We start from the raw sequence: 21836 nt of genomic DNA, 5'->3' as shown, positions 1-21836 counted from the left end.
GAAATTATTCTCAGAACAAGTTCAGAGTTGTTTGATACGCAGTATTTTTCAAGCGTTTTATACTCTTTTTGGTATATTACCAAAACCGAAAGCTAATTAGAGTATTCTAAAATAGTTTAAAAACAAAAATGCAATTTATCAGGGCACAACCAATACAAAAGGTGTCCAAACTGACACTACAGAGCTGTGAAGCAGTTGACTAGAGACAGTGTTCTCTGTATTTTTTCTATCTTCTGCATATACATTAATTATCAAAAAGTTGGATAATCTGCTTTAAGAAAGAACCCACCTTAAAAATGGATCATGAGTACTGAGAAATATTTTGTTTATTTTACTGATTAAGATTCAAGTTTCAATGTAAAAATGCTTACTCTCACATGATACTGATCAAGAAAATATTTCATTTTCATAAAGTTCAATGGACAATTAAAATTGTGGCTATTTGTGAGGTAAATAAATTATTCATAAAGGCCATAGGAAACTGTACAAAACTTAAAGGGGAAATCTCACTTCCAGGATGACAGTAGGTTGTCCATTTAAGTGTTTTATTAAACTGTTGTGACTGTTTCAAAAGACAGTGCTGGGCAGTTTGATTTGAATAACTGAAAAAGGTAGTTTGCATCTGTGCAAAACAAACACAACAGGAACAAAACCCATACACACTAGGACTGAAGTACAGATGAACACAAAATTTTGTTACAAACCTGTTTTCAACATACACTGAGAAACGTCCATTGTACAAAACTTAGTGACTGACCTACAATTAATTAAAGATTATCCCAGCAATGCAAATACAACGCAGAACAGCTCAATTGTGTAAGATTTTCCAGTAGTATTACAGTGAGAACTACTGAATTCTTAGCAGTTTGACTTACACTTTATCTTTTGATGAAAGCCTATACTTGTACTCTAATTGCTGGTTACAAGTCTGTTACATACTTAATCCAGTACAGGGAGGTACTCCTTGGTGTTCTCTCATCTGCCTCTTAGCAGCTTTCCTTTAGCAAGAGGCTGGGCTGTGCAGCTGCTTCTGTAGAAAACACTGTTGTCAGTCTTCATCCTCCTTGCAGGGGATGCTTTAAGTAAGAAACATCTGTCAGTACCCAGCACTGAAAATTCTGTCAGCTGTGCTGCCTAGCCCAACGTGGAACCCCAATTTTGCATTTCCTGGTTGGTACTTTGTGCCCAGTAGGTTAGAACATTTTAAAGTAAAAGTCCATAAACATTAACAGTGATGTTTACACTTTATTTGGGGGAAGGGGGAAGGGAGTAGCAAAAATCAATGTAAGTCACTAGTTTTTAAAGTTTAGCCTATGTTATATTTGATTACTGGGATATCAGTACAATGAAAATGGAGGAATTTCAACAGTAATTTTTAATTCTTAGTACATCATTTGTGCAGGGCTTTATAAAAGATTTTTGTTTCCAAAGATGTTATTGGGGTCCACATATTCTTTAACAGATCTCAGCATTCCCAAGCCAACATCAGAGATGCTCTCCTTCATCCAGCGCTTCCGCAATTTGCCTACTGGAAAAACAAAAACAAAGTGTTTCAATATATGGCAGGATTCTAGGAGCCAATCAATCTTGTGACCATGAATGAATAAACACTGTGTGATAAATGCTTTTATTCAAAAATGAGAAATGTTTTGCTTTATTTGATTTATTGAGCCCACCAGACTATCAAGCTCATTAAGCTCAGCATACTCCCAGAGGAAGACTGTGTTCCACACTGTCTACTTTCTTTAGAAACTATGAAATTTAGATGAAGCTTAGGCAGAAATCACATGTTCTATTAAGACAAGGAATCAGTAGTAAGTTTTAAAAAGCCACAAACTAATTTTAAGTTGGAAACTGTACAGGAGATTACTAAAAAGCAGAACCTCGCACTTCTTGATTACTTTAAAGTGAAAATTTAACTCAATAATCAAGCTTAAACCAGTATTGGTTTAAATAGCAAAAAAATTGTTTCTATGAAGATGGCCTAATATTTCATTTAGGAACTTCATTTAGGAACTTCTATACTGGCTGGTAATTGCTCAATACCATTACACAAGAGCTTTGTTTCCCTTGTAAAAAAGGCTATTCATAACACATACCAAATACAAACAAAGCTGAAACAATCTTTTAAGAACTCATTTCACTAAATTCTCACAATAGTCCAGTTAAATGGTCAAGTGTTCACATGCTAATTAAACAAATCATCAACTCTGATTAACAGATCATTCAAAACTGTGGACATATTATTCATTAAACACACTCAAGCATTTAACTTGTAAGCCTGCAACACAATCCATTTGTCAGTATGATAAGACAGTAAAGGTTTGAGGGACAGAAGCTTTAAGAGTATCTGAAGCTAAATTCAAGCCATCTTTTGTGCCCTGTTTCAGGGTAACCATCAAACTGTCATCAGAGTAATAAATTACAGGGACACCTCTGGAGAACAGAGTATATTTGTTTATACCTTAAGGAATATGAGCCAGTCACAATGCCAACAGGAAAAGCAAATAATGTGAGACAGAATGAAATTTGCAGTTTGCTAGAAAATGACTACTAGCAGCATGTGTGTTAAGATCAAAGATCACAACTGAAGGACAAAAGAATTTGTCATGTGGTAGGAGTCCTGGCTGTATTTTGCAGCCCCAGCTCAAGAAAGAATCCCCATCTGCGAATATACGGTCACTATGATGTGACTGTCTGATGTGATTGAATTTTATCTGTTATAACTTCAATACTGCTACAAAACACCTGAATTGTGGATGTGGCTTGACCATCCCCTCAAGTCACTCACACTGGCTCTTACATAGGCAGCTGAGGAACAGTCATTATTATTCTCAACTGTTATCTGTAATGTAGTTTCAGTGAATGTGTTCTGTGGTTATGGATGTAATTGTCCTGAAAAGACTGCAAACAACTGCTCCAACAAGATGGAGCACATTAGAATCACAGCAGGATGCCCAACAGCTAGCATGCCTGCCTCTTTTACACCTCCAGTAATAATGCAATTCCACAAGGAACTGAACTACTGTCTGAGCAGCACCAAACAGTCGTTGCATATTTAATGAAGTTGCTCACCAAGTGCTGGAAAACAGAAGGTGCTTGGAGTGCATCATTAGTTCTGTCAAAGTGATAATTTACACATCTATCTTGTCAAATTTTCTATGGTTTATACTTTTGCAATAATAAATCTAACATACATCTGATTAGTGAACTGGAAAGAAAAAAAGCTGTACTACAGTTACCAGCAGTCCTTCACAAACACGCTCAACAAAAAGATTTTAACCCTTTAATAACAGCAAAGCTGATTCCCTGCTCCTACCGTTCAAGTCAATAAAATATACGTGGAGTTTTCAACCACTGAAGTTTTCACATTAGAGTTAAAAAGCTTTGAAACAATCTGTCGTAATTCTAAGCTGGTCCATCAGACAAAATGGAAAACAGACCAAGTGAAAGAAAGGCTCTGTGAAAATGAGGGCACCACAGGTCATTTATATGTTGTTAAATTTCAGTTTAGTGCTGTGCTATACATTTGCTGGACCTCTTCCACAGGACAACCCAAATGGCTTCAAGGATGAGAAAAGAAAAAGAGGAAGAAAATGCCATAATAGTAAAAGATGTTAGAGTGAACATAAAAATAATTCCAAGTGACAAAGTTGCTTACCTCCACTTTAAGCCTAGCTAAAGAACAGCTTTTTGCTTAAGGAAGCCTTAACTTCCCTAACAAGATCTCAGTTAAGTCTGATCTTATCACAGACTACAGAAAACTAACTTCCCATTTCTAGCCTAGAAAGTAGACTTTTCAGTTTTAGCCCTACATGATGGCATTTATCTAGAAGTGATAGGAGACCGTGCACAAAACTAGAACTGAGACAAGCATCTACCACTTACAGGCTTTACAGCATAGTATACTTTGCACAATTAAAAAAGAGATCAAAGTCACCTGATTCTATATGCTACCTCATAACATTATTAACAATGTATTTGTAGCAGATTAGCACAGCAAGTTACTACTTGTCCCCTCAGCTATACACGGCATCACATGCATAATCCTTGTGTCCCAACTGGAAACAAAGACAGCCCTTCCTTCTTGCATGTTGTTCCTCTGAAGACACTTAAACTTGCATTTGAAGGGAGTGTGTCAAGAGGATGGAGCCAGGCTCTGCTTGGTGGTGCCAAGCAAAAGTACAAGAGGCAACAGGCACAGGAAATTCCATCTAAGCACGAGGAGTAATTTCTTTGCTTTGTGCAGGTGTCCAAGCACTGGAACAGACTGCCTAGAGAGGGTGTGGAGTCTCTCTCACTGGAGGTATTCAAGAACCTTCTGGACACAGCCCAGTGCAATGGTGCTCTAGGATGGCCCTGTTTGAGCAGAGCAATTGGATGAAATGACCCATTGTGACCCCCTGCAACCTTACCCATTCTGTGATTCAGTGATCTTATGCATCCAAGATGAGGCACAAGAGAATCAGTTTTTGAGTTTTACAGGTGGCAAGTGGCCTGTTCCTGAGGTGTGCTGAGCAGTCTAATAGTGCTATAAAACATTCACTGCCAGGAAGCCAGAAACCTCCAATCTGAACCCCAGCCTATTCCACCGAGTGCAAACCCCACAGCATGGCAGGGAGCCCACCTCTCACAGGGTACTTCTGATCAGAAAGGCAAGGAGCTTGTTCAGCAGCAACTCCAAAGACAGTCCAACACCAACTTTATTTTTAGGTTTTTATCTATCATTCTAGTCCACATATGAAAGAGATATATGAACTGGCTAAGTAACTTTTCCCCAGCTCTGATACATGCTGCTCCATGTTGGTTTCATCAGAAAAGTTTTCTTCTTTCCAGTGCCCTTTTTCACTTGCACATCTTCAAAAATGCATCTGGACAGCTACAAAAAGTCTGGCTGCAAAAAATGGAGTGAGCAAACAGCAGGCAGCAATTGATTTTCTCACTTTTGGAATAAGAAGTACCAGGGCACACATGAACAGTTTTGTAAGGAAAGTTTTCATGTAGCTGATTGATTCTAGGAATTACACTACACCCATGCAGAACAGATTTATAGCACTGTGTGGTCCCAGTGGAAACAGGTTCTGGCGGCACTGCACATGGCTCTGGACTACCTCTGCTCCAGTCCTTTCAACTTGAAGAGTCAGTTACTGCATAACAACAGCTTTGCCAAAGGAGCAGCAGTGATAGGTCCTAAGAAGGATGAGGCTCATCCAGCTGTTGCTCTTCCTGAAGCTAGCTGTGCCTCCAAAAAGCAGCTCTCTACCCTTGTAAACTGCTTAACATGCTATTACTCTTCCAGGGAGAACTCTGCAGTAGTGAGAAAGGTCAGTGCAGTGACGTAAAACGTGGCAGCAGTGGAGTATATTGGACCAGTGCACACCAAGCCCACTGCGTAATTAACACCGCTACCATAACACTTTGCATATTTTCACTTGGTATCTTAACAGCTGAAAATCTTTCAAGTTCAGTGCTGATGAATCAGGAGATCCTTTCCTTTTTTATTTTTTTTTTTTTTGAAAAGGCACTGAAGATGACTATACTATTAAGACTTTCAACAGACCACAGATGAAAATACAACTATGTTATTGTATTATGTCACATGAGGTTACTGCATGTCTAACAAATGTATCAGTTCCAATTCATTCTAATGAGTAGAGCAAGCTCTAGTATGCTCAACCTAAGGATAGAAGATTTTTTTGCTTCCCCTGTGTAAAAGAGAAAAGAATGTGTTCAACTCCCCCTCACAAAAGAACTTCATAATTTCAGATTTTGTAGTTTGCCCGAGTTAATTACTGCAGTGTACAACTTAAGCCACAGCTAATGCTGAAGAATTGCAATGTCAAACCTGTAACTGAATGCAAACAAGGTGTAAGGTTTGTTTTTTCCTTTGTTTTGGGGGTTTTGCTTTGATTTTCAGTGTTGTGAAGGTTTTTTTTCCTTATTTTTTGTTTTCCTACATTAACTGCCATTGATACTACAGCTAAACCTGTGCAGCCTGGGCTACTTGGTCAACCTTTATTTTAACCAGTTGTCTATAAAGTAGAAGAGAATTAGTTCTATTATATTAAGTGGCTAAATGGGGCTATTTTCCACAACCCCACAATCTGATAATTGTTTCCTTAAGCAACTAGCTGTAGTTAAAAGAGTCCCTCAAAGGGAAGCAATAAATCATTACTTTTTACACTGTTCTTTAGTTTTACGGGAGTCCTTAGCTTGGTAATATGAAAGGGATCAGGTACAAATCCAACCATCTCCCTTTCTGATGGTATATCCCAAAGGGGTTATAGTTGTATTTATACACCAGTCATACCGACTGATACTTCCTCAGTATGTAATTTCATGAGTACAAAAAAAGGCATGTCTGATAAAAGAGAAATTCATGCATACATCATATGGGTGTTTTTAGGGCTTGCCATAAATGATTAGAATACTTATTTATCTGAACTTAAACTTCTACAAGAAGTTGTCATTCCTAATGCTGCTTTTTAAATGCTAAGTTTCTAAACACCTTCTATGGCTTTCTAGCAACCTTACATGACTCTCAAACCTAAAGATACCCAGTGCCCAGAAAAGCAGAAGGATCAAAGCTGTGCTTGAAGATGTGCAATGTCCCTTTCTAAGCACAGGATGGTCAAGGAAAGATGACAGCTATAATGGGGGGTGGAGGGAAGGAAGACTTATGCACAGTAAAGTCCTTCTGAAGCTACTCTTCATAAAGTTAAAAGTACCATGATTTCAGTTCTCACTGTGCACCTACCTGCAGTTGGTACTTCCCCAGATGTAATGTAATTTATACATTTACACAGCTCAAACTGTCATATATGACCATTTCTTCACTCAAGGAGTATATGAAGATTGACTTAAGCAGGCTTTGTATTTCCTATAGCCTCAAGTCTCAGACTACATCTGTTTTCTTTGATACACAAACCCAGAGTTAAAATAGCTCCATTTATCACAGTGTGATTGTAGGCAGACAAATCAGCCTGTCTGTTTCCAGATAGTGAAAACAACTGTTATTAATCACAATTACAAGACAAACACCAAAGGAAATTGCACCACTATTTTCTTTTGCCCCATACAATAGACCAGTCAGTGCCAAGAGTGACAAGGCTTGAAGGTCAGTAAATAAAACTGACAATATTAGGCTAATTTTCAGGACCACATCTACTAAGCACTGGAATAAATTAATCTTGAATATTGAACACAATGAACTGCCAAAGAAGACCACTCAAAGTGGAAAATATGTATCAGTATCAGAGGCAGTTATGCATACAACAGGAGCATACAAAGTCAAACAGACCCAGTTTTCAAAGCTGTGAAGTGACAAGGTTCAAGCATACAAGGGTTTGAAAATGCTACATAATTTTTTTTTTTCCTGTTCAACACGTGGTAAGCAAGGTTTTATATGGTGAGGGCAAATACATCCAAATGTGTGGCAAGCTCCAGCTGCATGCGAGTTGGATGAAATGCTAGTCACAGTAAAACAGAGCTGCCACAGCAGGGAAAGCAAGAGAGTAGATCACGTTGGTAATTCCACATCCCATATGTGAGAATTGACAGGTCGACTGCACCACCATACTGAAGATGTAATCAGAGGACCATAAGAGCATATCAAACAAAAAATACTGAAACCTTTTCACTCATGTTATCACCTACACATCCTTCAGTATCCTGATACTGCTAAAGTAGAGGCCATTTCAGTTTCCATCACAAAGCAAAATGCCTGAAAACAGCCCTAGCTAAAATCTTCAAGTCTAGGAAGTCACTGAAATGTTTTAAAGCACAGCTTCTGCCCTTCAGTTTTTTCCCCCACACAGAGCTTTTAGAATTACAAATTTTTTCTCTAGTTTTAAACCATTACACTTCTTCTTTGCTCTTATATCTGTGACCAGGCAATGCCCCAAGAGAGCAGAGAGACAAAATACATTAAGATAATCAGTTTCAAGAAAGTAGCTGCACAAACCACTCTGACTTCTCAACAAGTCTTCTGACATCCAAAGTCATAGCATTATATAGGACACATGCAATCAAATTAGACTATCTATGTATGTGGGAAAAGCATATGTAAAGCATCAAGTATAGGAAGTATCGCTTATACATGACATTGGTTCTTAATATTAAAGCACAAAATACTTTGTTGAGAAGCTAGTAACACAGGACAAATAATTCCCAAACTCCAAGGGAGGAAACTAGGTAACTAGAACTTAGCAGACAGCAGGCCAGTAAAACCAACACTTACATAATATCAATTATGCAACAAATGGTAGATTGCAACATAGTCCAGTTTAAAGTCACTGGCTCTTTTATTCAGATACTTTGCCTAAGTGCTCTGGAATTTGGGCTAACAGCATTCACAGAGCCACAAGAGACACAAAACTGTCTTAAAACTGCGAAACTCCCATTTAAAGTCTCTAACTGAATATATGTCTACACATGGATCTGTAAAAGTTGCATAAGACAAACTGATCAAATTGGAAAAAGAGTGAGAAGTTTCTAAATAAAATGCTAGGAGATCTCCTTCCTCCGGTAATTTCAGTTAATGCCATGAAATATTTTTCAGAGTTCTACTACAAACTATTTGACGTGTTAATGAATGCTTAGCAGTATCAAAGAGACTAATATTAGACTGAAAACATTACCTCCATGGTGATGTGAAAGACTTCCTCCATTGGCAAGTATTTCTTCTCTAGCAGCCCTCTAAATTTGAAAGATATAGTATTTATTCAACAGCAATTGCACAAGATTTTTTGATTTCATGAAATACTTGCTATTGCACTCATACAGGTATATGAAAAGTTTCTGAAGTAATCAGGGTACATTATATAGGTAAACACTATAGTTCAAGCCTGCAGATAAAGCTAAGTAAGAGTCTTCTAAAAAAACTTTATCAAAGCCAAGACATTTCAAATGGCATCTCTTGTAACAAATATATTACTCAAGAATAGGACATTCTCGATCACTTGCCCCTTAAACAGTCCAGTAGCTGGGATGCTCATCTGGAAGATGATTAAGTCTCAATAAAGAAGTTAGAAAACAGGCTCAGAGTGACTCAAGATCCTTCTTCAGATCAGATTTCAACCCAGATCTCCAAGATCCTGGTTGTGAGGCAGTGAGGTATTTACAACCCTTTCATGGGTGCAGTTTTTGGCAGAAAATAAAATTTAGTTTTTTATGTTAAGAACGTTCAAGTTGTAGAATCTTCTTTGCCATTCACTTCTGAATAATTAGAGAGCTTAGAAGGTGTAACAATGAAAGCTTTTCTAAGCCCAAGCACTACATGTTTTTTTCAAAAGAGTGTACTTTTTTAGGAATAACATATATAACTGTAGCTATGTAGTTAAGAGATTTTTTTCAGTCTGCCATAGAGTACATATACTTGGTCATAAAACTCCCTTTTTCAGGTTAAACTTAGTCACTACAATGGAAGATGTGCATCCAGGTCATCACAGAAACCAATTCAAATAAAAGTAATATCTAGGTATAAGTAAAGCTTCATTAAATAAACTCTCAAGTATTACTTTCTGCCCTATATACAACAGCATGGAAGCCTCTGAACTTGTAGAAAAAAACTCTGCATCTACTTGCCAAATTCAAGAGAAATTTCTAAAGAATAAGCATGAGAAGAATGATAACCCAGTCATATTAGCAATTTCCTGGTGCTGAAGTTCGAGCTAGGAACTGGAAGGTAGGATAAAAAGCAGTTTGGCCATAGTCCTTCTAAGAGTTACATCTTGAAGATAACAAGGATATTAATCTCCCCTAACTAGGTAAGTACAGTGTTTCATCAGCCCAAGTGTTACAGCAGAATTACTGCAGAGCTTCTTGGCCAATGCTGAAGCAGCTTACAACTGGTCTAACAGACTGGACTTAGACCAGTGCTTACCTAGGCCTAACAGAAATGGCATAAGACAGTACCATTCCTTATTCTCTACATGCAGCACTATCAGACTGAGTATCCAGCAGAAGAAGTAGCTTTGTAAATAATGGAACAAGGCAAGACTAGTTTCCCATGGATTTGGGGTTTAAGGTTTGAAGTTTCCTGCCAACCAAGAAACTCTAAGTCAAGCTCCTCTGTACTCCATTCGGAACTATTGATGTACCGATATCTAAAACAAGTCACCTGGTAGTCTTTCTCTACTTGATCAACTATTAACATGTACCTCTTATTATTGATAATGATCAAAGCTTTACAAACAGCCTTTTGAGATCTTTCTTGCAAAATTCAGCAAGCTTGGCCAACTGGTTCAGAACAAAATACAGCTTTTCCCCCTTTGACTATTGTTCCTTTATACATTACCTCAATTTGTTCATAGACATGAATAGGATCACTAATTCCTCTGTAGTTAAAGGCAAAGTAGAAGTAGACGCATGCACCTGCATCATAAGTCTGTGTCACCCTGTTGAAGAGAACTGCATTACAAACAAAGCTTTATGATATTAAGTCAACTACTAGGTGACGTTATAAAATTTGTAAGATTACTTCCTATTTTATTCAAAGGGACAGCATCTTTTTTAAATTTCTTTTTATCCTTTTTGGTCCTAATCCATGAGCGACTCAATGCTATAACTTCGAAAGCTGAAGCTCCTAAGTCATTGCACTTGACTCTTGCCCATATAAGCAAGAGTTTAAAGCCTAAGGAAGTGCTACTAATCCTTTGAATTCCTCACTCTTCCACGTAATCTATCTGCAGGTTCAAGAGGAAAGTCAAGTATTTGTAATGTCATCATTAGATCTCTTAATAAACAATGATGCAAGAAAAATTTAGATTATTGCATGGCTTACCTACAGGTGGAAAGAGGAGCAAACTGAACACCCTTTTCTTTGCATTCTCGTACTATCCTTTCCTTTACATTTCTACAAAGGTCCAAAACCCTGTAACAGGAAACACATTGAAATATAAGATTTTAGTAAGTGCTTTTATACAACTTCTAAAAAAATAACTTCATCAACCTTTTTAAAAGGCATAATCTAATAGAACTTAAAAGTACCTTCAAAATCAGTGTTAACTAGATTAGACTTTGTTCTAAGAATAGTCCACATCAAGACTCCACTGCTTTTTCTGCACTTCTCCTGAATAGCAAGTTTATTCTGAAACAGAAAACCTAAAAGCTCTTCTTCATAAAGAAGAGGTGTCAAAAGTGTTTGGGAAAAAAAAAGGGAGGAGGTTACCTACTTCTGTATGTCTTTACTTTCTTAGCAAAACAGCCTCCAAGTTTTGGCAAAGTAGTTAGCAAGTACAGAAGAAATCTTGATAAATTTAGTTAGTAGAAAGCAGAAGTAGAAAGTTAGTTAGTAGAAAGAGGAATTTAGTTAGTATGGTGTTAGTAGAGTCTGACAAACTCTACAAACACCATACCTTTGTGCTGCTGCAAGACCAAAATGGGAGATCCTTCAGCTGGGCACTACTCTGCCAACTTGCAACGCTGTAATTCTAACATGGCAATGAGCTATTAGACCTTGTCAGAAGCCATATTTTTTCCGCCTTTTTTTTTTTTTTTTTTTTTTTTTTTTTTAGGTTCTTCTAGGACAGACCCAGGTGCAAACAAAGTGCTAGAGCAACCAAAAGAAATCACTGTTTTTCAAATTACCATTACTTCAGTTACACATTCTCCCACAATGGTCTGCAGTGCTACAATTCAGATTAAGATGTTTTACACAGATTTGAAACTACGTTAAAGATTCACAGAACACAAGAGAATTTAACTATTCTGTGAATAAGAAAGTCAGCTAAATATTTTATTCAAGTATGCTACTTGTGCAGAACAAGTTAATCAGTTTATGGAAAGTTACATGGTCCTTACAAGTCAAAGCAGAAAACTGTTTTCAAAGCATTTGCTTTGGTGAGGACAATTTTAAATACTTTAAGTCCTTAAGTAAAAATTCATGGTCTTCTGAAATGAGGGAGAGGCAAAACAAATTGGTGACCAAGAAGTTAGCATGCTTCAAAATCTATAAAGCTGAAGTAAAAGGATGAGTACTTTTGCTTTAAAATTGTCCTCAAATTTCTTCTACACTCTTTAGGTTAGTTTGCCAATTTACAATCAGGGGCTGGAATCTACAATTGCCACTAAATTGCAAGGGCTGCCAGCTTAAGCCATCAGACTTTGCACTGAGTGCTGTAAAGCTTTGATTCAAATCACTTTATGTCCTATTTAAGAGACTTCAGGCTTACCAAATGGACAGAAGCATCCAAAATGATTGTGTATATTAAACTCAGTTGTGGTCAAATGTTTCTCAACCATAGCTAACAGATAAAATACCCTTAAGTAAAACATCTCATTCCTGGGCAAAAGTTACCTTTTCAGTTTTCATTTCCCTACATTACCGGAAAAAGAAAAAAACTTTATTTAAATATACTTAATTTTTTTCATTCTCACTATAGACTAATTCGTTTGAAATACACTGCTGATCCCACACACGTGGCTGCTCATCCCCCACTGCAGTTATTGTGACCAATATCCTGCCTCCTAAACAGGATAATTTCAAGCCCTAAATTTGTTACAGTAAACTAACCTAAGATGAAATATTACTGAATGCTCAACACACAGCATTTACAAAATTCCGATATGTAATCGCTGAGCAACCTTAGCAAGAACACACAGCTGCAAGATCTGAGGTACAGTCAGCTCCATCAAATACCATAAGGCCTAAAATAAGCATCCTAATGAGAAAATACGAGTTAGGAATAATTTGAATGAAATCAAGTTTTAAGAAATTCTAAATAGTAATCAGAGTTTACCTATCCCAAGGAACAGATGTCTCAAATGATTCTCCTATTACGTAATAATCCAGGCCTAGGTCCTATAAAAAGAGTAATGTTATTATCAGTAACATTCAGCATCAGCATCTGGGATTCCAGTGTATGCTACACAGCTATCAGGTGAAGAGCTTTTTAGTTGGCAGGAGAAAACCAGAAATTCTAATTTAGCAAAAACACCCATATGTCCCAGTGACGTAAGTTTATTATTATGGAAAGAGGGAAGCTCTTAAAAGACAACAATGACAAACAGTTTGATGTCATGGCTACAGTGAGACAACTTGTCAGACTGTCAGTGCATCTACACTAATCAAATATTTATATCACTGCAGTACCAAGCCAAGAGTTTCACTGTGCTCATCAGTATAATAACTAGTAAAAATTTCTTTTTTTTGCAATGTAGTCACTATCTAGATAGAAAAAAAAGACAAAGATCTTTCCATCTTACACACACCCTGCTGAAATAAAGGGAGATTCAGTGATTTGTCCCCAACAGAGGAAACACTCAGGATGTGCATATTGTTCTGAAAAATAAAAAAATCTCAAACAGTAAGACTAAAATTTGTAAAAACAGCTGCAGCAGTTTACACGATAAGACCCTTATGTTGGAATTCTGATTTAAACCAGCCATAAGCGGATTGCCAAAGAAGAGTAAAAAGACAAGTGAACACATGAGTATTTCAAGTAAACTCCAAGTCTCTGATTTCATTCATCCTGTGGATTCTTCAATCTAACCTCCCTACCCTTTATGAGAAGCTAATTTCTTAACAAGAATATAAATTAATGTCTTTATGGTGTTTTGCCGATGAAATTCCATGAATAATCACTGCTCAGAAATGGAAGAGATACAACCTCTTGGAGAAGTCTGAGGTACCATCCAAGGCAGCCTGCACTCAGATTTCAGAGAAGGCATTTCAAAGAAACATCTCTATGTTTTGTTACATTAATTCACAGAAGTTGCAGCAGACAGACAAAAGCTGACCTACCCGAAGGTAAGCGATGACAAACGTCAGCATGTATCCTCTCTGTCCATTATCTTCTCCTGCTGCCAAGCCACTGCAATTTACATGAATTTAATTAATTTTCCACCAAATTAGTCACCAGTTTACAAAAAATATTTATAAAACAACTTTGATTATTAAGCATATGTGCAAGTTTAGCTGCCTAAGCTGTGCTAAAATTGTTAATGGTAAGGTCTCTTCACTAGAAATTAGAAGTCACTTCAGACCAGACCTTTATTCATTTCTCTTTTCATTCCATAACCTGGAGACGTACTTAACAAAATACCTGATGTGATCTTAAAAAACAGTCTTCAAAACTCACAAAAGAGTGGAGAAACACAAGCAGACGCAGTGTACCCTGGATATTAACTTACAGGAAGATGGGGGACATTTCTAAGCAAGCTAAATTTGTGTACTTGTATGTGCACGGGTCATGAGACCCCAAGACTTGAGATCCCAAAAACATATGATATCTGAATGAATTAAAAAAAGACCCAAAAGCCATAGCACTAAAGAAAAAGGAAGCCTTGCCTTCACTAGTCTATCAAGGATTATTATGAAAGCATTTGTTTTTAACTATTGATTTCTAAGAACAAGAAAGTTCTATGCATCTGGACTCAGTCTTCCTACAAGCTCCCATAAATCTGAGAGAGGGGTAGGTGTGAGTGTGAAATCAGACTTCCTGAAGAAGCATAGATTTAAAGTATTTTATACTATAAAACCACTAAATGGTTTAACATATTAAACTAGGGCAAACTATTAAAGACTTCACTAATAGCCTTAATAAAGCAGCATAGACAGCAGCATCTTCTAATGGATCTAACAGAAACAAGTTTTCCCCCTTATCAATTCACCATCATCTTGAAATACCAAAATACAAAAGGTTTCATGGTTGAAGTAACAGAACAAAAGCACAACAAAAGCACAAATTTCAGAAATTGTAGCCTTAAAATGGATAAAACAATGCTTATATGTATATTTGAATAGCTGAGACTAGTATTAGCAGTAACAGTACACTTTTGACAAATCACAGTTTTAATGATGGTTTTCATCAATCATGCTTAATGAAGGCAGAACTAAAGAAACTTACCTTTTACTCAGCCTGCCACTTCAATGAGTGTTTTCTGTCCCTTTGTAGGACAGAAAGTCACTGCACTCTTTAACTAAACAAGTTTCTTGTATTCATACACTCACATGAATTCTGCAAAAATTTAGTATCACCCTTATCTCCCTATCTGCAGTCAAAATGCAGTCTAGTATTGCAAAACAAGCTGTTTCCATGCCTGTAAACAATTAAAAGGGCTGGTTTCCACTTTAGTAACATTCATTCTATATTTAGTAAATATTTTTTCTGCAATACACAGGCAGCTGAAGTTTTTCAGGAAAGTTACCTATGAGTTAGTACAAGCCATACGTATCAAAGGGAACAATCAGTAGCTAATTGACTGCTGCCACTTTAAGCTAGTAAACTGAGAACAGAACCACACAGTAACCACTACAAAAATATGAAAGGGCAATTTTTCCCTGGACAGTTCATTCCCAGCTCTACACTGAAAATGTTCTTTGAAAAGCATACCCAAACTTGGTGGCAATATCATAGACTTGCTTCTCGTGCTGAAGAACCTTCTCTCTGTCACCCTCAAAGAGCAAGGTAGCTACACACAGTATGTTGGGATCAAATCCTTTAAACTGCAAAGAGAGACAAACTTTTTGTTAGTCACAGTCTATGTGGCAGAATACAAGGAACAGGTTTTTATTTCTCAAATGTATGGCATATGTCCTGGTCCATAAGTGTTGCTGCAATTAAGAGGAATGATTGGGGAAAAAAAATCTTGCAAAAATTCACTCCCAAAACACTTAAGTTTTGCCTTGGTAGGACAGGTCAACTGAAATAACAGAAATTATGCGTCACCTCTCTCCTGTTAGAAAGCAGGATAGGCAAAACAACTATCTACCTATGCTGTAGAAAAAAACCAGGTCTTAAAATGCTTTGAGCAGTAGAGACATTCAATCAACTATTTCTATCAGCTCTAAAAGCAAGAAGAAAACTATGACCACCACAAATGTGGAGGGAAGGAAAAAACTTCTGGGCTATGTCTAAACAGAATCTGTATTCCCTATTAAAAGAAGTCCCAAGACACATGTTATTTCCCACTTCAATAGTCCAAGAACAACCAGCAGAATCAATACTAGTCACTGTCTTCCAGAACTATGCTCACTCTTGGAAGATAATGAAAATTTTCTACATTTGAATACCCATATTTGAAGGAACTCTCTGGTTTTGTAATATGTAGGAAAAATCAATAATAAGACAAAATATTTCATACAAAAGCCTAGGTGACATAATATTAGCACCAAATAATTGTAGGTTAAAAAGGAATGAATTACAGAAAGATAAAACAACAATTTATATGGGAAAATCTGCCAAATATCCTGAGTATCTTGCAAAATTCTAGCTCACTGTAATAACAAAGTAGATCATGCCTTGAGATAATCTAGGAAGATAAAAATATAGTAGAGTGTGGGCCTTGCTCCATCAGTATTCACTGATTATCACTGGTCTGCAGCTGGGTAAATTGGTTCCAGTCTTCCCCTGTCACCAAGTTACAGTCAGACAAGGTACATTCATCTCTTACCCACGTATGACCAGTGACAACAGCTCTCCTGGAATAACTCTTCAAAAATCTCATTTGAATTAAACTACCTTTAGAATCTCAAGTTCTTACACTGTGGTATCAGTTAAACTCAGCTGCATTAGAAGCAGTTTACCAAAACATCTTGAATTTTATGAATAGCATGCAAAATTCAAACCAATATTAAAACCCCCAAAATTACCTTAGTGATGTAGAACTTTTTCAGTCCATCCAAAAACGATGTAAAAATGGAAGCAACTTGTGGTTTAAGAGCATGACCTTTGGCAAAAAGCAGAAAAAGGCATATTAAGGCAAACAGTGCTTTTAAGATTCTTACTTCAAGGGGCAAGTAAAAAATGGCTTGGTAGTCAACATTACTAGAATTGCTTGGAGCACTTTGATTATCAAAATTAAAGAGAATTCTCTCTACTCATTTAGAATGTGATTTAGGAAAAGGTTTCATTAATTTTTTGAAGACATAGGTACAACTGTGCACAAATATTTGACACTTTAATTAAGGTTGCCTTAGCTTAGATTTCACAAGCCTATGGCATGTGGAAAATTTTAAGAGAGCACTTAATTATTTTTACACCACAAAACTAAGCAAAAATCTGTGACTTGTTTTAAAGTTATACCAAAAGCACTGAAACCAACAGCCAAAAATGGTGCAAGTTAGGAGTCAAGCAATTTTTTCCTTAACAGTTATATCACTTGTGTGAAGTTTTCTACATAAAGCCAGTAATTGCTTCCTTAATGACAAACGGGGAACTAAAATTACCAGGATATATAAATGGTGTCTTGGAGCCTGTTAAATTAACATCTCTGCCTCAGGACTGGGTTTAATTGAGATGAAAGTCTTTTACTGTTTGTTCCATTGTTTTCAGTCACAAACAACTTCTGAACTCTCATTACTGCTTCACTTTCGCAGCCTGGCATCTGGCCTACACGCTGTGAGCCCAATTCATAAAAAGTTATGCACCATTTACATAAGACTTCCTTCTAAAATACTTCACAAAGCATTTCCTCCTGAAACTTCAACAACGGACTGCTCTTTCTTCCTCCTAAGCAAAGAGGCAGCCTCTCTGCAGATACAAACCCCAAGGAGGACACCGACAAGCACACTTCACTAAGCACACAGAAAGCACGAAAAAACATGAATTTATTAAACCACAATCTAAAAAATTACTTAATAATGACTACAAGAAAAATCGGTACTGACACACCTGAAAGTATGCTTACAGCTTGCAATTGGTCAACTTGTGCTTCCCAAATAAAAAGAAATGCATCTGCCTTCCGTGTGGCATGTCTGAGCAGAATAGCGTAACACAAAAGAGCGAGCAAAGCAAGCAGCAAAGCTTGCTGGGCCTCTCAGCTCTTACAAATCACAATTTCCTTGGTTTGAAAAATGAAGTTCAGCTTTCTCAACACCATTATATTAATGTCATTTGAAGCTGAGATTCATCACTGAGGCTTCTGTGCAGAAGAAGCTTCAGAAATTCTGACTTGTTGAAGTATTACAGTAGAGGTTTTCAAGATCAGTCACACTTTCCATTTTCATCTTCTGGATACAATCAAAATAGCATGGTCTCAGCAAGGTCTGCAAGCTATCAGCTTTTAGGTCGTGGAACTTCAGGATCTCCACGAGAGTGTCTTGAGCCAGAACATATCTTCTGCCAAATTTACTAGAGTTTAAAATGACAGCCTTCCCTAAGAATTGCTGAGAAATTTTTGTGCTGCATATTTGACAGTGTCCTATTTAGGTGTTATAACTAGTTGAAATTTTACAAAATCTTTTGTCTTCAGGAATCTTCTGGTAGCTTCACAGACTTTCAAAACTTAAAGCCTAACAGCTTAGATGTACTTGCACACAGTTACAGCATTTTCAACATCTGATCTTTTTTGAAAACAGACAGATCATTTTGGACAAGTATGTCATTGACTCTCTCCCACCCAATCAAATATTATGATATCAGAATATTTTTTAAAAACCTACTACTTCTAAGGAATCTCTGAGATGCTTTCATGAAATTTAAACGAATCAACCCACTTACCCTGAAAATAAGGTGTTGGCATTCTGATTTTTTTTTTTTTTTCATATCCAACTTCTCATTAATACTCTTAGGAAGAAAATGTTTCAAGTACTATATTTTAAAACTAGAATCTCTGCTCCTTTACAGCAAAATTGGAGAAGTGATTCCAGAATTTCAACCTCACCAACGGACTAAATGTCAAGGAAGGAAATGTAGCAGAAAACCCATCTCATTTATAGGCAGAGCACGTTTTTTTACTGACTCAAGTAGTTGATAGTGTTTCCTCAGAGAAAAGATAGGCTTCTGTTTCCAAAACTCACATTATGGCACTATCTGGAGTTCGAACTCTGGGCTCACTGCCCTCTGTCTAGATTTGAGCAAAAGAATTACTACCCAAACCAGACTTGGGTTACTAAAAACCCTTGGAAACAGATGATACTCCACGATGATCTACATACTTACCAAACTGAAACTGTGCATTGTCAACAAGGCGAATTGATGCAGGAGCACATCTCTTGGAGGCAAAGTTACAGGAGTAAGAGGGAGGAAGAATAAAGAGATTATGTACATAGCTGGTTTCAAAATACATTGCAATCAAATTTTCATTTTAAAATAGCATTTAAGAAAGCACACTTTGATACCAGAGACCTCTGGCTATCATCATCACTGAAATGGGGTGACTGTAAGCTTGTTTTCACTGGAATAGCAACATCTACTAGGTATGTCTAAATATAATCCATTGAGAATTTTCTGTTTAGCCTCAAGCCAATAGTCCAAAAACATTGATTTTCAAATTTTGAGTGTCTTTCTAAAATGGCATACGCATTAAAGATAGTACAATTGTTTAGTACATCATCAAGCTTATGTTTCTGTGTAATCAGAGATACACACTTTATAAAAATCAATTGAAAACGTTTCATTATTGAGGGTGACCCTGGCATGCAGCTGAACACTACACAGCTGCTCACTCAGCCTCCTCCCTAACGGGATGGGGAAGAAAAATCAGAAGGGTAAAAGAGGAAAAACCCATGAGATGAAGAAATCTTGGTAAGCAAAATGAGGAAAAAACCCCTCAAAAGCACAATGCACAAAGCAATCAATTGCCATCAGCTAACCAATATGCAGCCAGTCTTTAAGCAATGGCAACCCATATGAAACATCCCCCTCTAGTTTTATTTATGATCCTTATGTTTTGTGGCATCTGCCTTTAGTCACTTTGGATCAGTTGTCCCAACTGCGTACCCTCGTAATCTCTTCTCTGCTCCCAACACAGTTGCTGGTAAGGAGAGAGGAAAAAACAGAAAAAGCCTTGACACTGTACACACTGTTTAGCAATAACTAAACCACAGGTGTGTTAACACTCTTTTGGTTGCAAGTACAAAAGCTAGCACCACACATGCTGCTATGCAAACGGTTGACTCCATCCTAGCTAGACCCAGTACATCCATGCTCTGCTGTCAGACTGCAATCAAAATCTGTACTTGGCTCTCATCTAGATCCTGCACTGAACAGGAATCTGAAAAACCGTAAGAACCGCTGCCTTCAGTTAGGTAAGTTTCTGGTCAAGCATATGCCTACATCGTATAATCGCTGATGGCCATGCCCAGTCATACTGAAATGTATGGCCAGAGGAACATGACAAAGTCTGAATTTTAGGGTAGTCACCATCTAATCACATGGATATGGAAGTACTGCTCTTTCACTCCATTTGGCATGATCACACTTGACAATATCACTAATATGTATTTGGTCACACAAGAAGAAGAAAAAGCATGAAGAACTAAGGGAGCTCACCAGGCAGGTCGACAGAAGGCTGTCGGAGTGGTTTTAAATGAGACCAACCCACCCACAACCTGCAGGCTGATTATTCTTATACTGAAGTGGACTGATACATTAAAAAAAGAGCTTTTCAGACAGCAATCATTGTAATTACTACTGAGACTGATGCGAGGGGCAACAGAAGAGAGTAAGTAGTTCAGGCTCAAGTAAGCAGAGAAACAGCAGCAGCAGCAACAGAAGCTTAGAAATGGAGCAACATTAAGTGGCAAATAGCGCCTCTTTTTTCTCCTCCAACTAAGCCCATAGACAGGGAAAAGACAAGAGCTCTTAACTGATTTTAAATGTTGATCAGCCATATGATTAAGCATTCCCAAAAAGTCTGCTTGGGTACCTTTAAAAGGAAGGACAAGCACTAGCAGTAGAAGCACGACAGAAAAACTGGCAAGTGCTGCTGACTAGCATATACATATCATTCACATACCAGTTTGAACATCTGGCTTGGAACATTAAGCCATTAATTTAGACCAATCACTGGAAAAAATGTAAAGCTGTGTTTAGTTTGGCATTAATTAAAACATTTCTGAAATTATTTCCCCAATTCAGGGTACATTCTACCATTCATATATATAATTTGGTATATTTTGCACAGAGCAAAGCAAAGTTAGTCAGTGGAGAAAGAGGCTAGACAGAGTAAGATTTGTTTGGAAACACAGCCTTGAGGAAAAGTACCACAGAACTTGGATACCTAAGTACTTCACTACCTGAAACCATCTGACTGCACCATTCCCTATTTAAATACTACAGTGTAAGCACAATTCCACTTGGAAATATCCATCTCACCTGTCCATGTCACTGTGCTCCAGGCAGTGATTTCTAAATACAGGCCACATCCTTCCATTGCATTCCTTTTGTCCCTTTACCACTTCAAAGCCATTAATTCAACTGCCTTTTACATGTATGCTGCAAATCAACTCCTTTAAACACTAGTCCCTTCTACACAGCCCTAATTAATCTGAGGGTGAAGTTCTCAGCTGAAGGAGATACAAAGCTGAATTTTTCAGGCTGCAAAATGAAAATAACTCCCACAGAAACAAACCATTAAAAGGCTTGTCCATGTTTTGGCTCAGAATACCAAGTGAAGTCATAACGTGCTCAGTCCTCAGCTGAGTAACTTCCAAATTCCTCATGGACCATATCCTGCATTTCATGGACCATACATGCTTATGAGACTCCTACCTCAAATTCCTGGTTATCAATTGCCAGAAATACTGAAGTATCAATATACCCCTACTGCTACAATCCATGAGTCCTTGAATGAAGTCAACATCCAGCTTCTCTTTACCTGCTTTGCCACTTCCCTCAAGCAGGCCACCCCTCGCTCAAAGTTGGGGAAGACCACAGAGCCGTACTTCTGGTATTCAGGGACTGGGCGAATCTTTATTGTAACTTCAGTAACCACTCCAAGAGTTCCTTCAGGAGAGGAGAAAAACTGAGCAAAATGTTGCAAGATGAACTTCTCGCAAGCTACCCAACTTAACACTCACCAGAACGTTGTAAGTTAACGTAAATCAGAAATCCCAAAAATTCAGTTTGCAGTAGCAGGTGATTTATTTCTCAGTTTTTACATGGTGAATT

The 21836-nt window shown here is 37.4% G+C and overlaps 1 protein-coding gene across 4 annotated transcripts in view; it reads right to left on the bottom strand.

The window, feature by feature from the left end:
- Positions 1 to 308: 308 nt before the first annotated feature.
- Positions 309 to 21836, bottom strand: part of AGPS (alkylglycerone phosphate synthase) — a 78203-nt gene continuing 56675 nt past the window's right edge. For 3 of the 4 annotated variants that reach the window (XM_040070315.2, XM_040070316.2, XM_040070314.1), the window contains 10 exons: positions 21544 to 21671; positions 18885 to 18936; positions 16595 to 16671; positions 15336 to 15448; positions 13745 to 13814; positions 12741 to 12802; positions 10784 to 10873; positions 10298 to 10397; positions 8640 to 8697; positions 309 to 1528 (listed from right to left, as the gene is read on the bottom strand). In XM_040070315.2, coding sequence (XP_039926249.1) covers positions 1407 to 1528; positions 8640 to 8697; positions 10298 to 10397; positions 10784 to 10873; positions 12741 to 12802; positions 13745 to 13814; positions 15336 to 15448; positions 16595 to 16671; positions 18885 to 18936; positions 21544 to 21671 — 872 coding nt within the window. In that variant the 3' untranslated portion in view covers positions 309 to 1406. The remainder of the gene's footprint in view (positions 1529 to 8639; positions 8698 to 10297; positions 10398 to 10783; positions 10874 to 12740; positions 12803 to 13744; positions 13815 to 15335; positions 15449 to 16594; positions 16672 to 18884; positions 18937 to 21543; positions 21672 to 21836) is intronic. The other variant, XM_058421294.1, reaches the window with a different exon arrangement.

The sequence above is a fragment of the Hirundo rustica genome, chromosome 7 (genome assembly GCF_015227805.2).
Source record: "Hirundo rustica isolate bHirRus1 chromosome 7, bHirRus1.pri.v3, whole genome shotgun sequence".
NCBI classification, from domain to species: domain Eukaryota; kingdom Metazoa; phylum Chordata; class Aves; order Passeriformes; family Hirundinidae; genus Hirundo; species Hirundo rustica.
The sequence above is the reverse complement of the archived record's forward strand: the minus strand, read 5'-3'. Positions and strand labels throughout refer to the sequence as shown.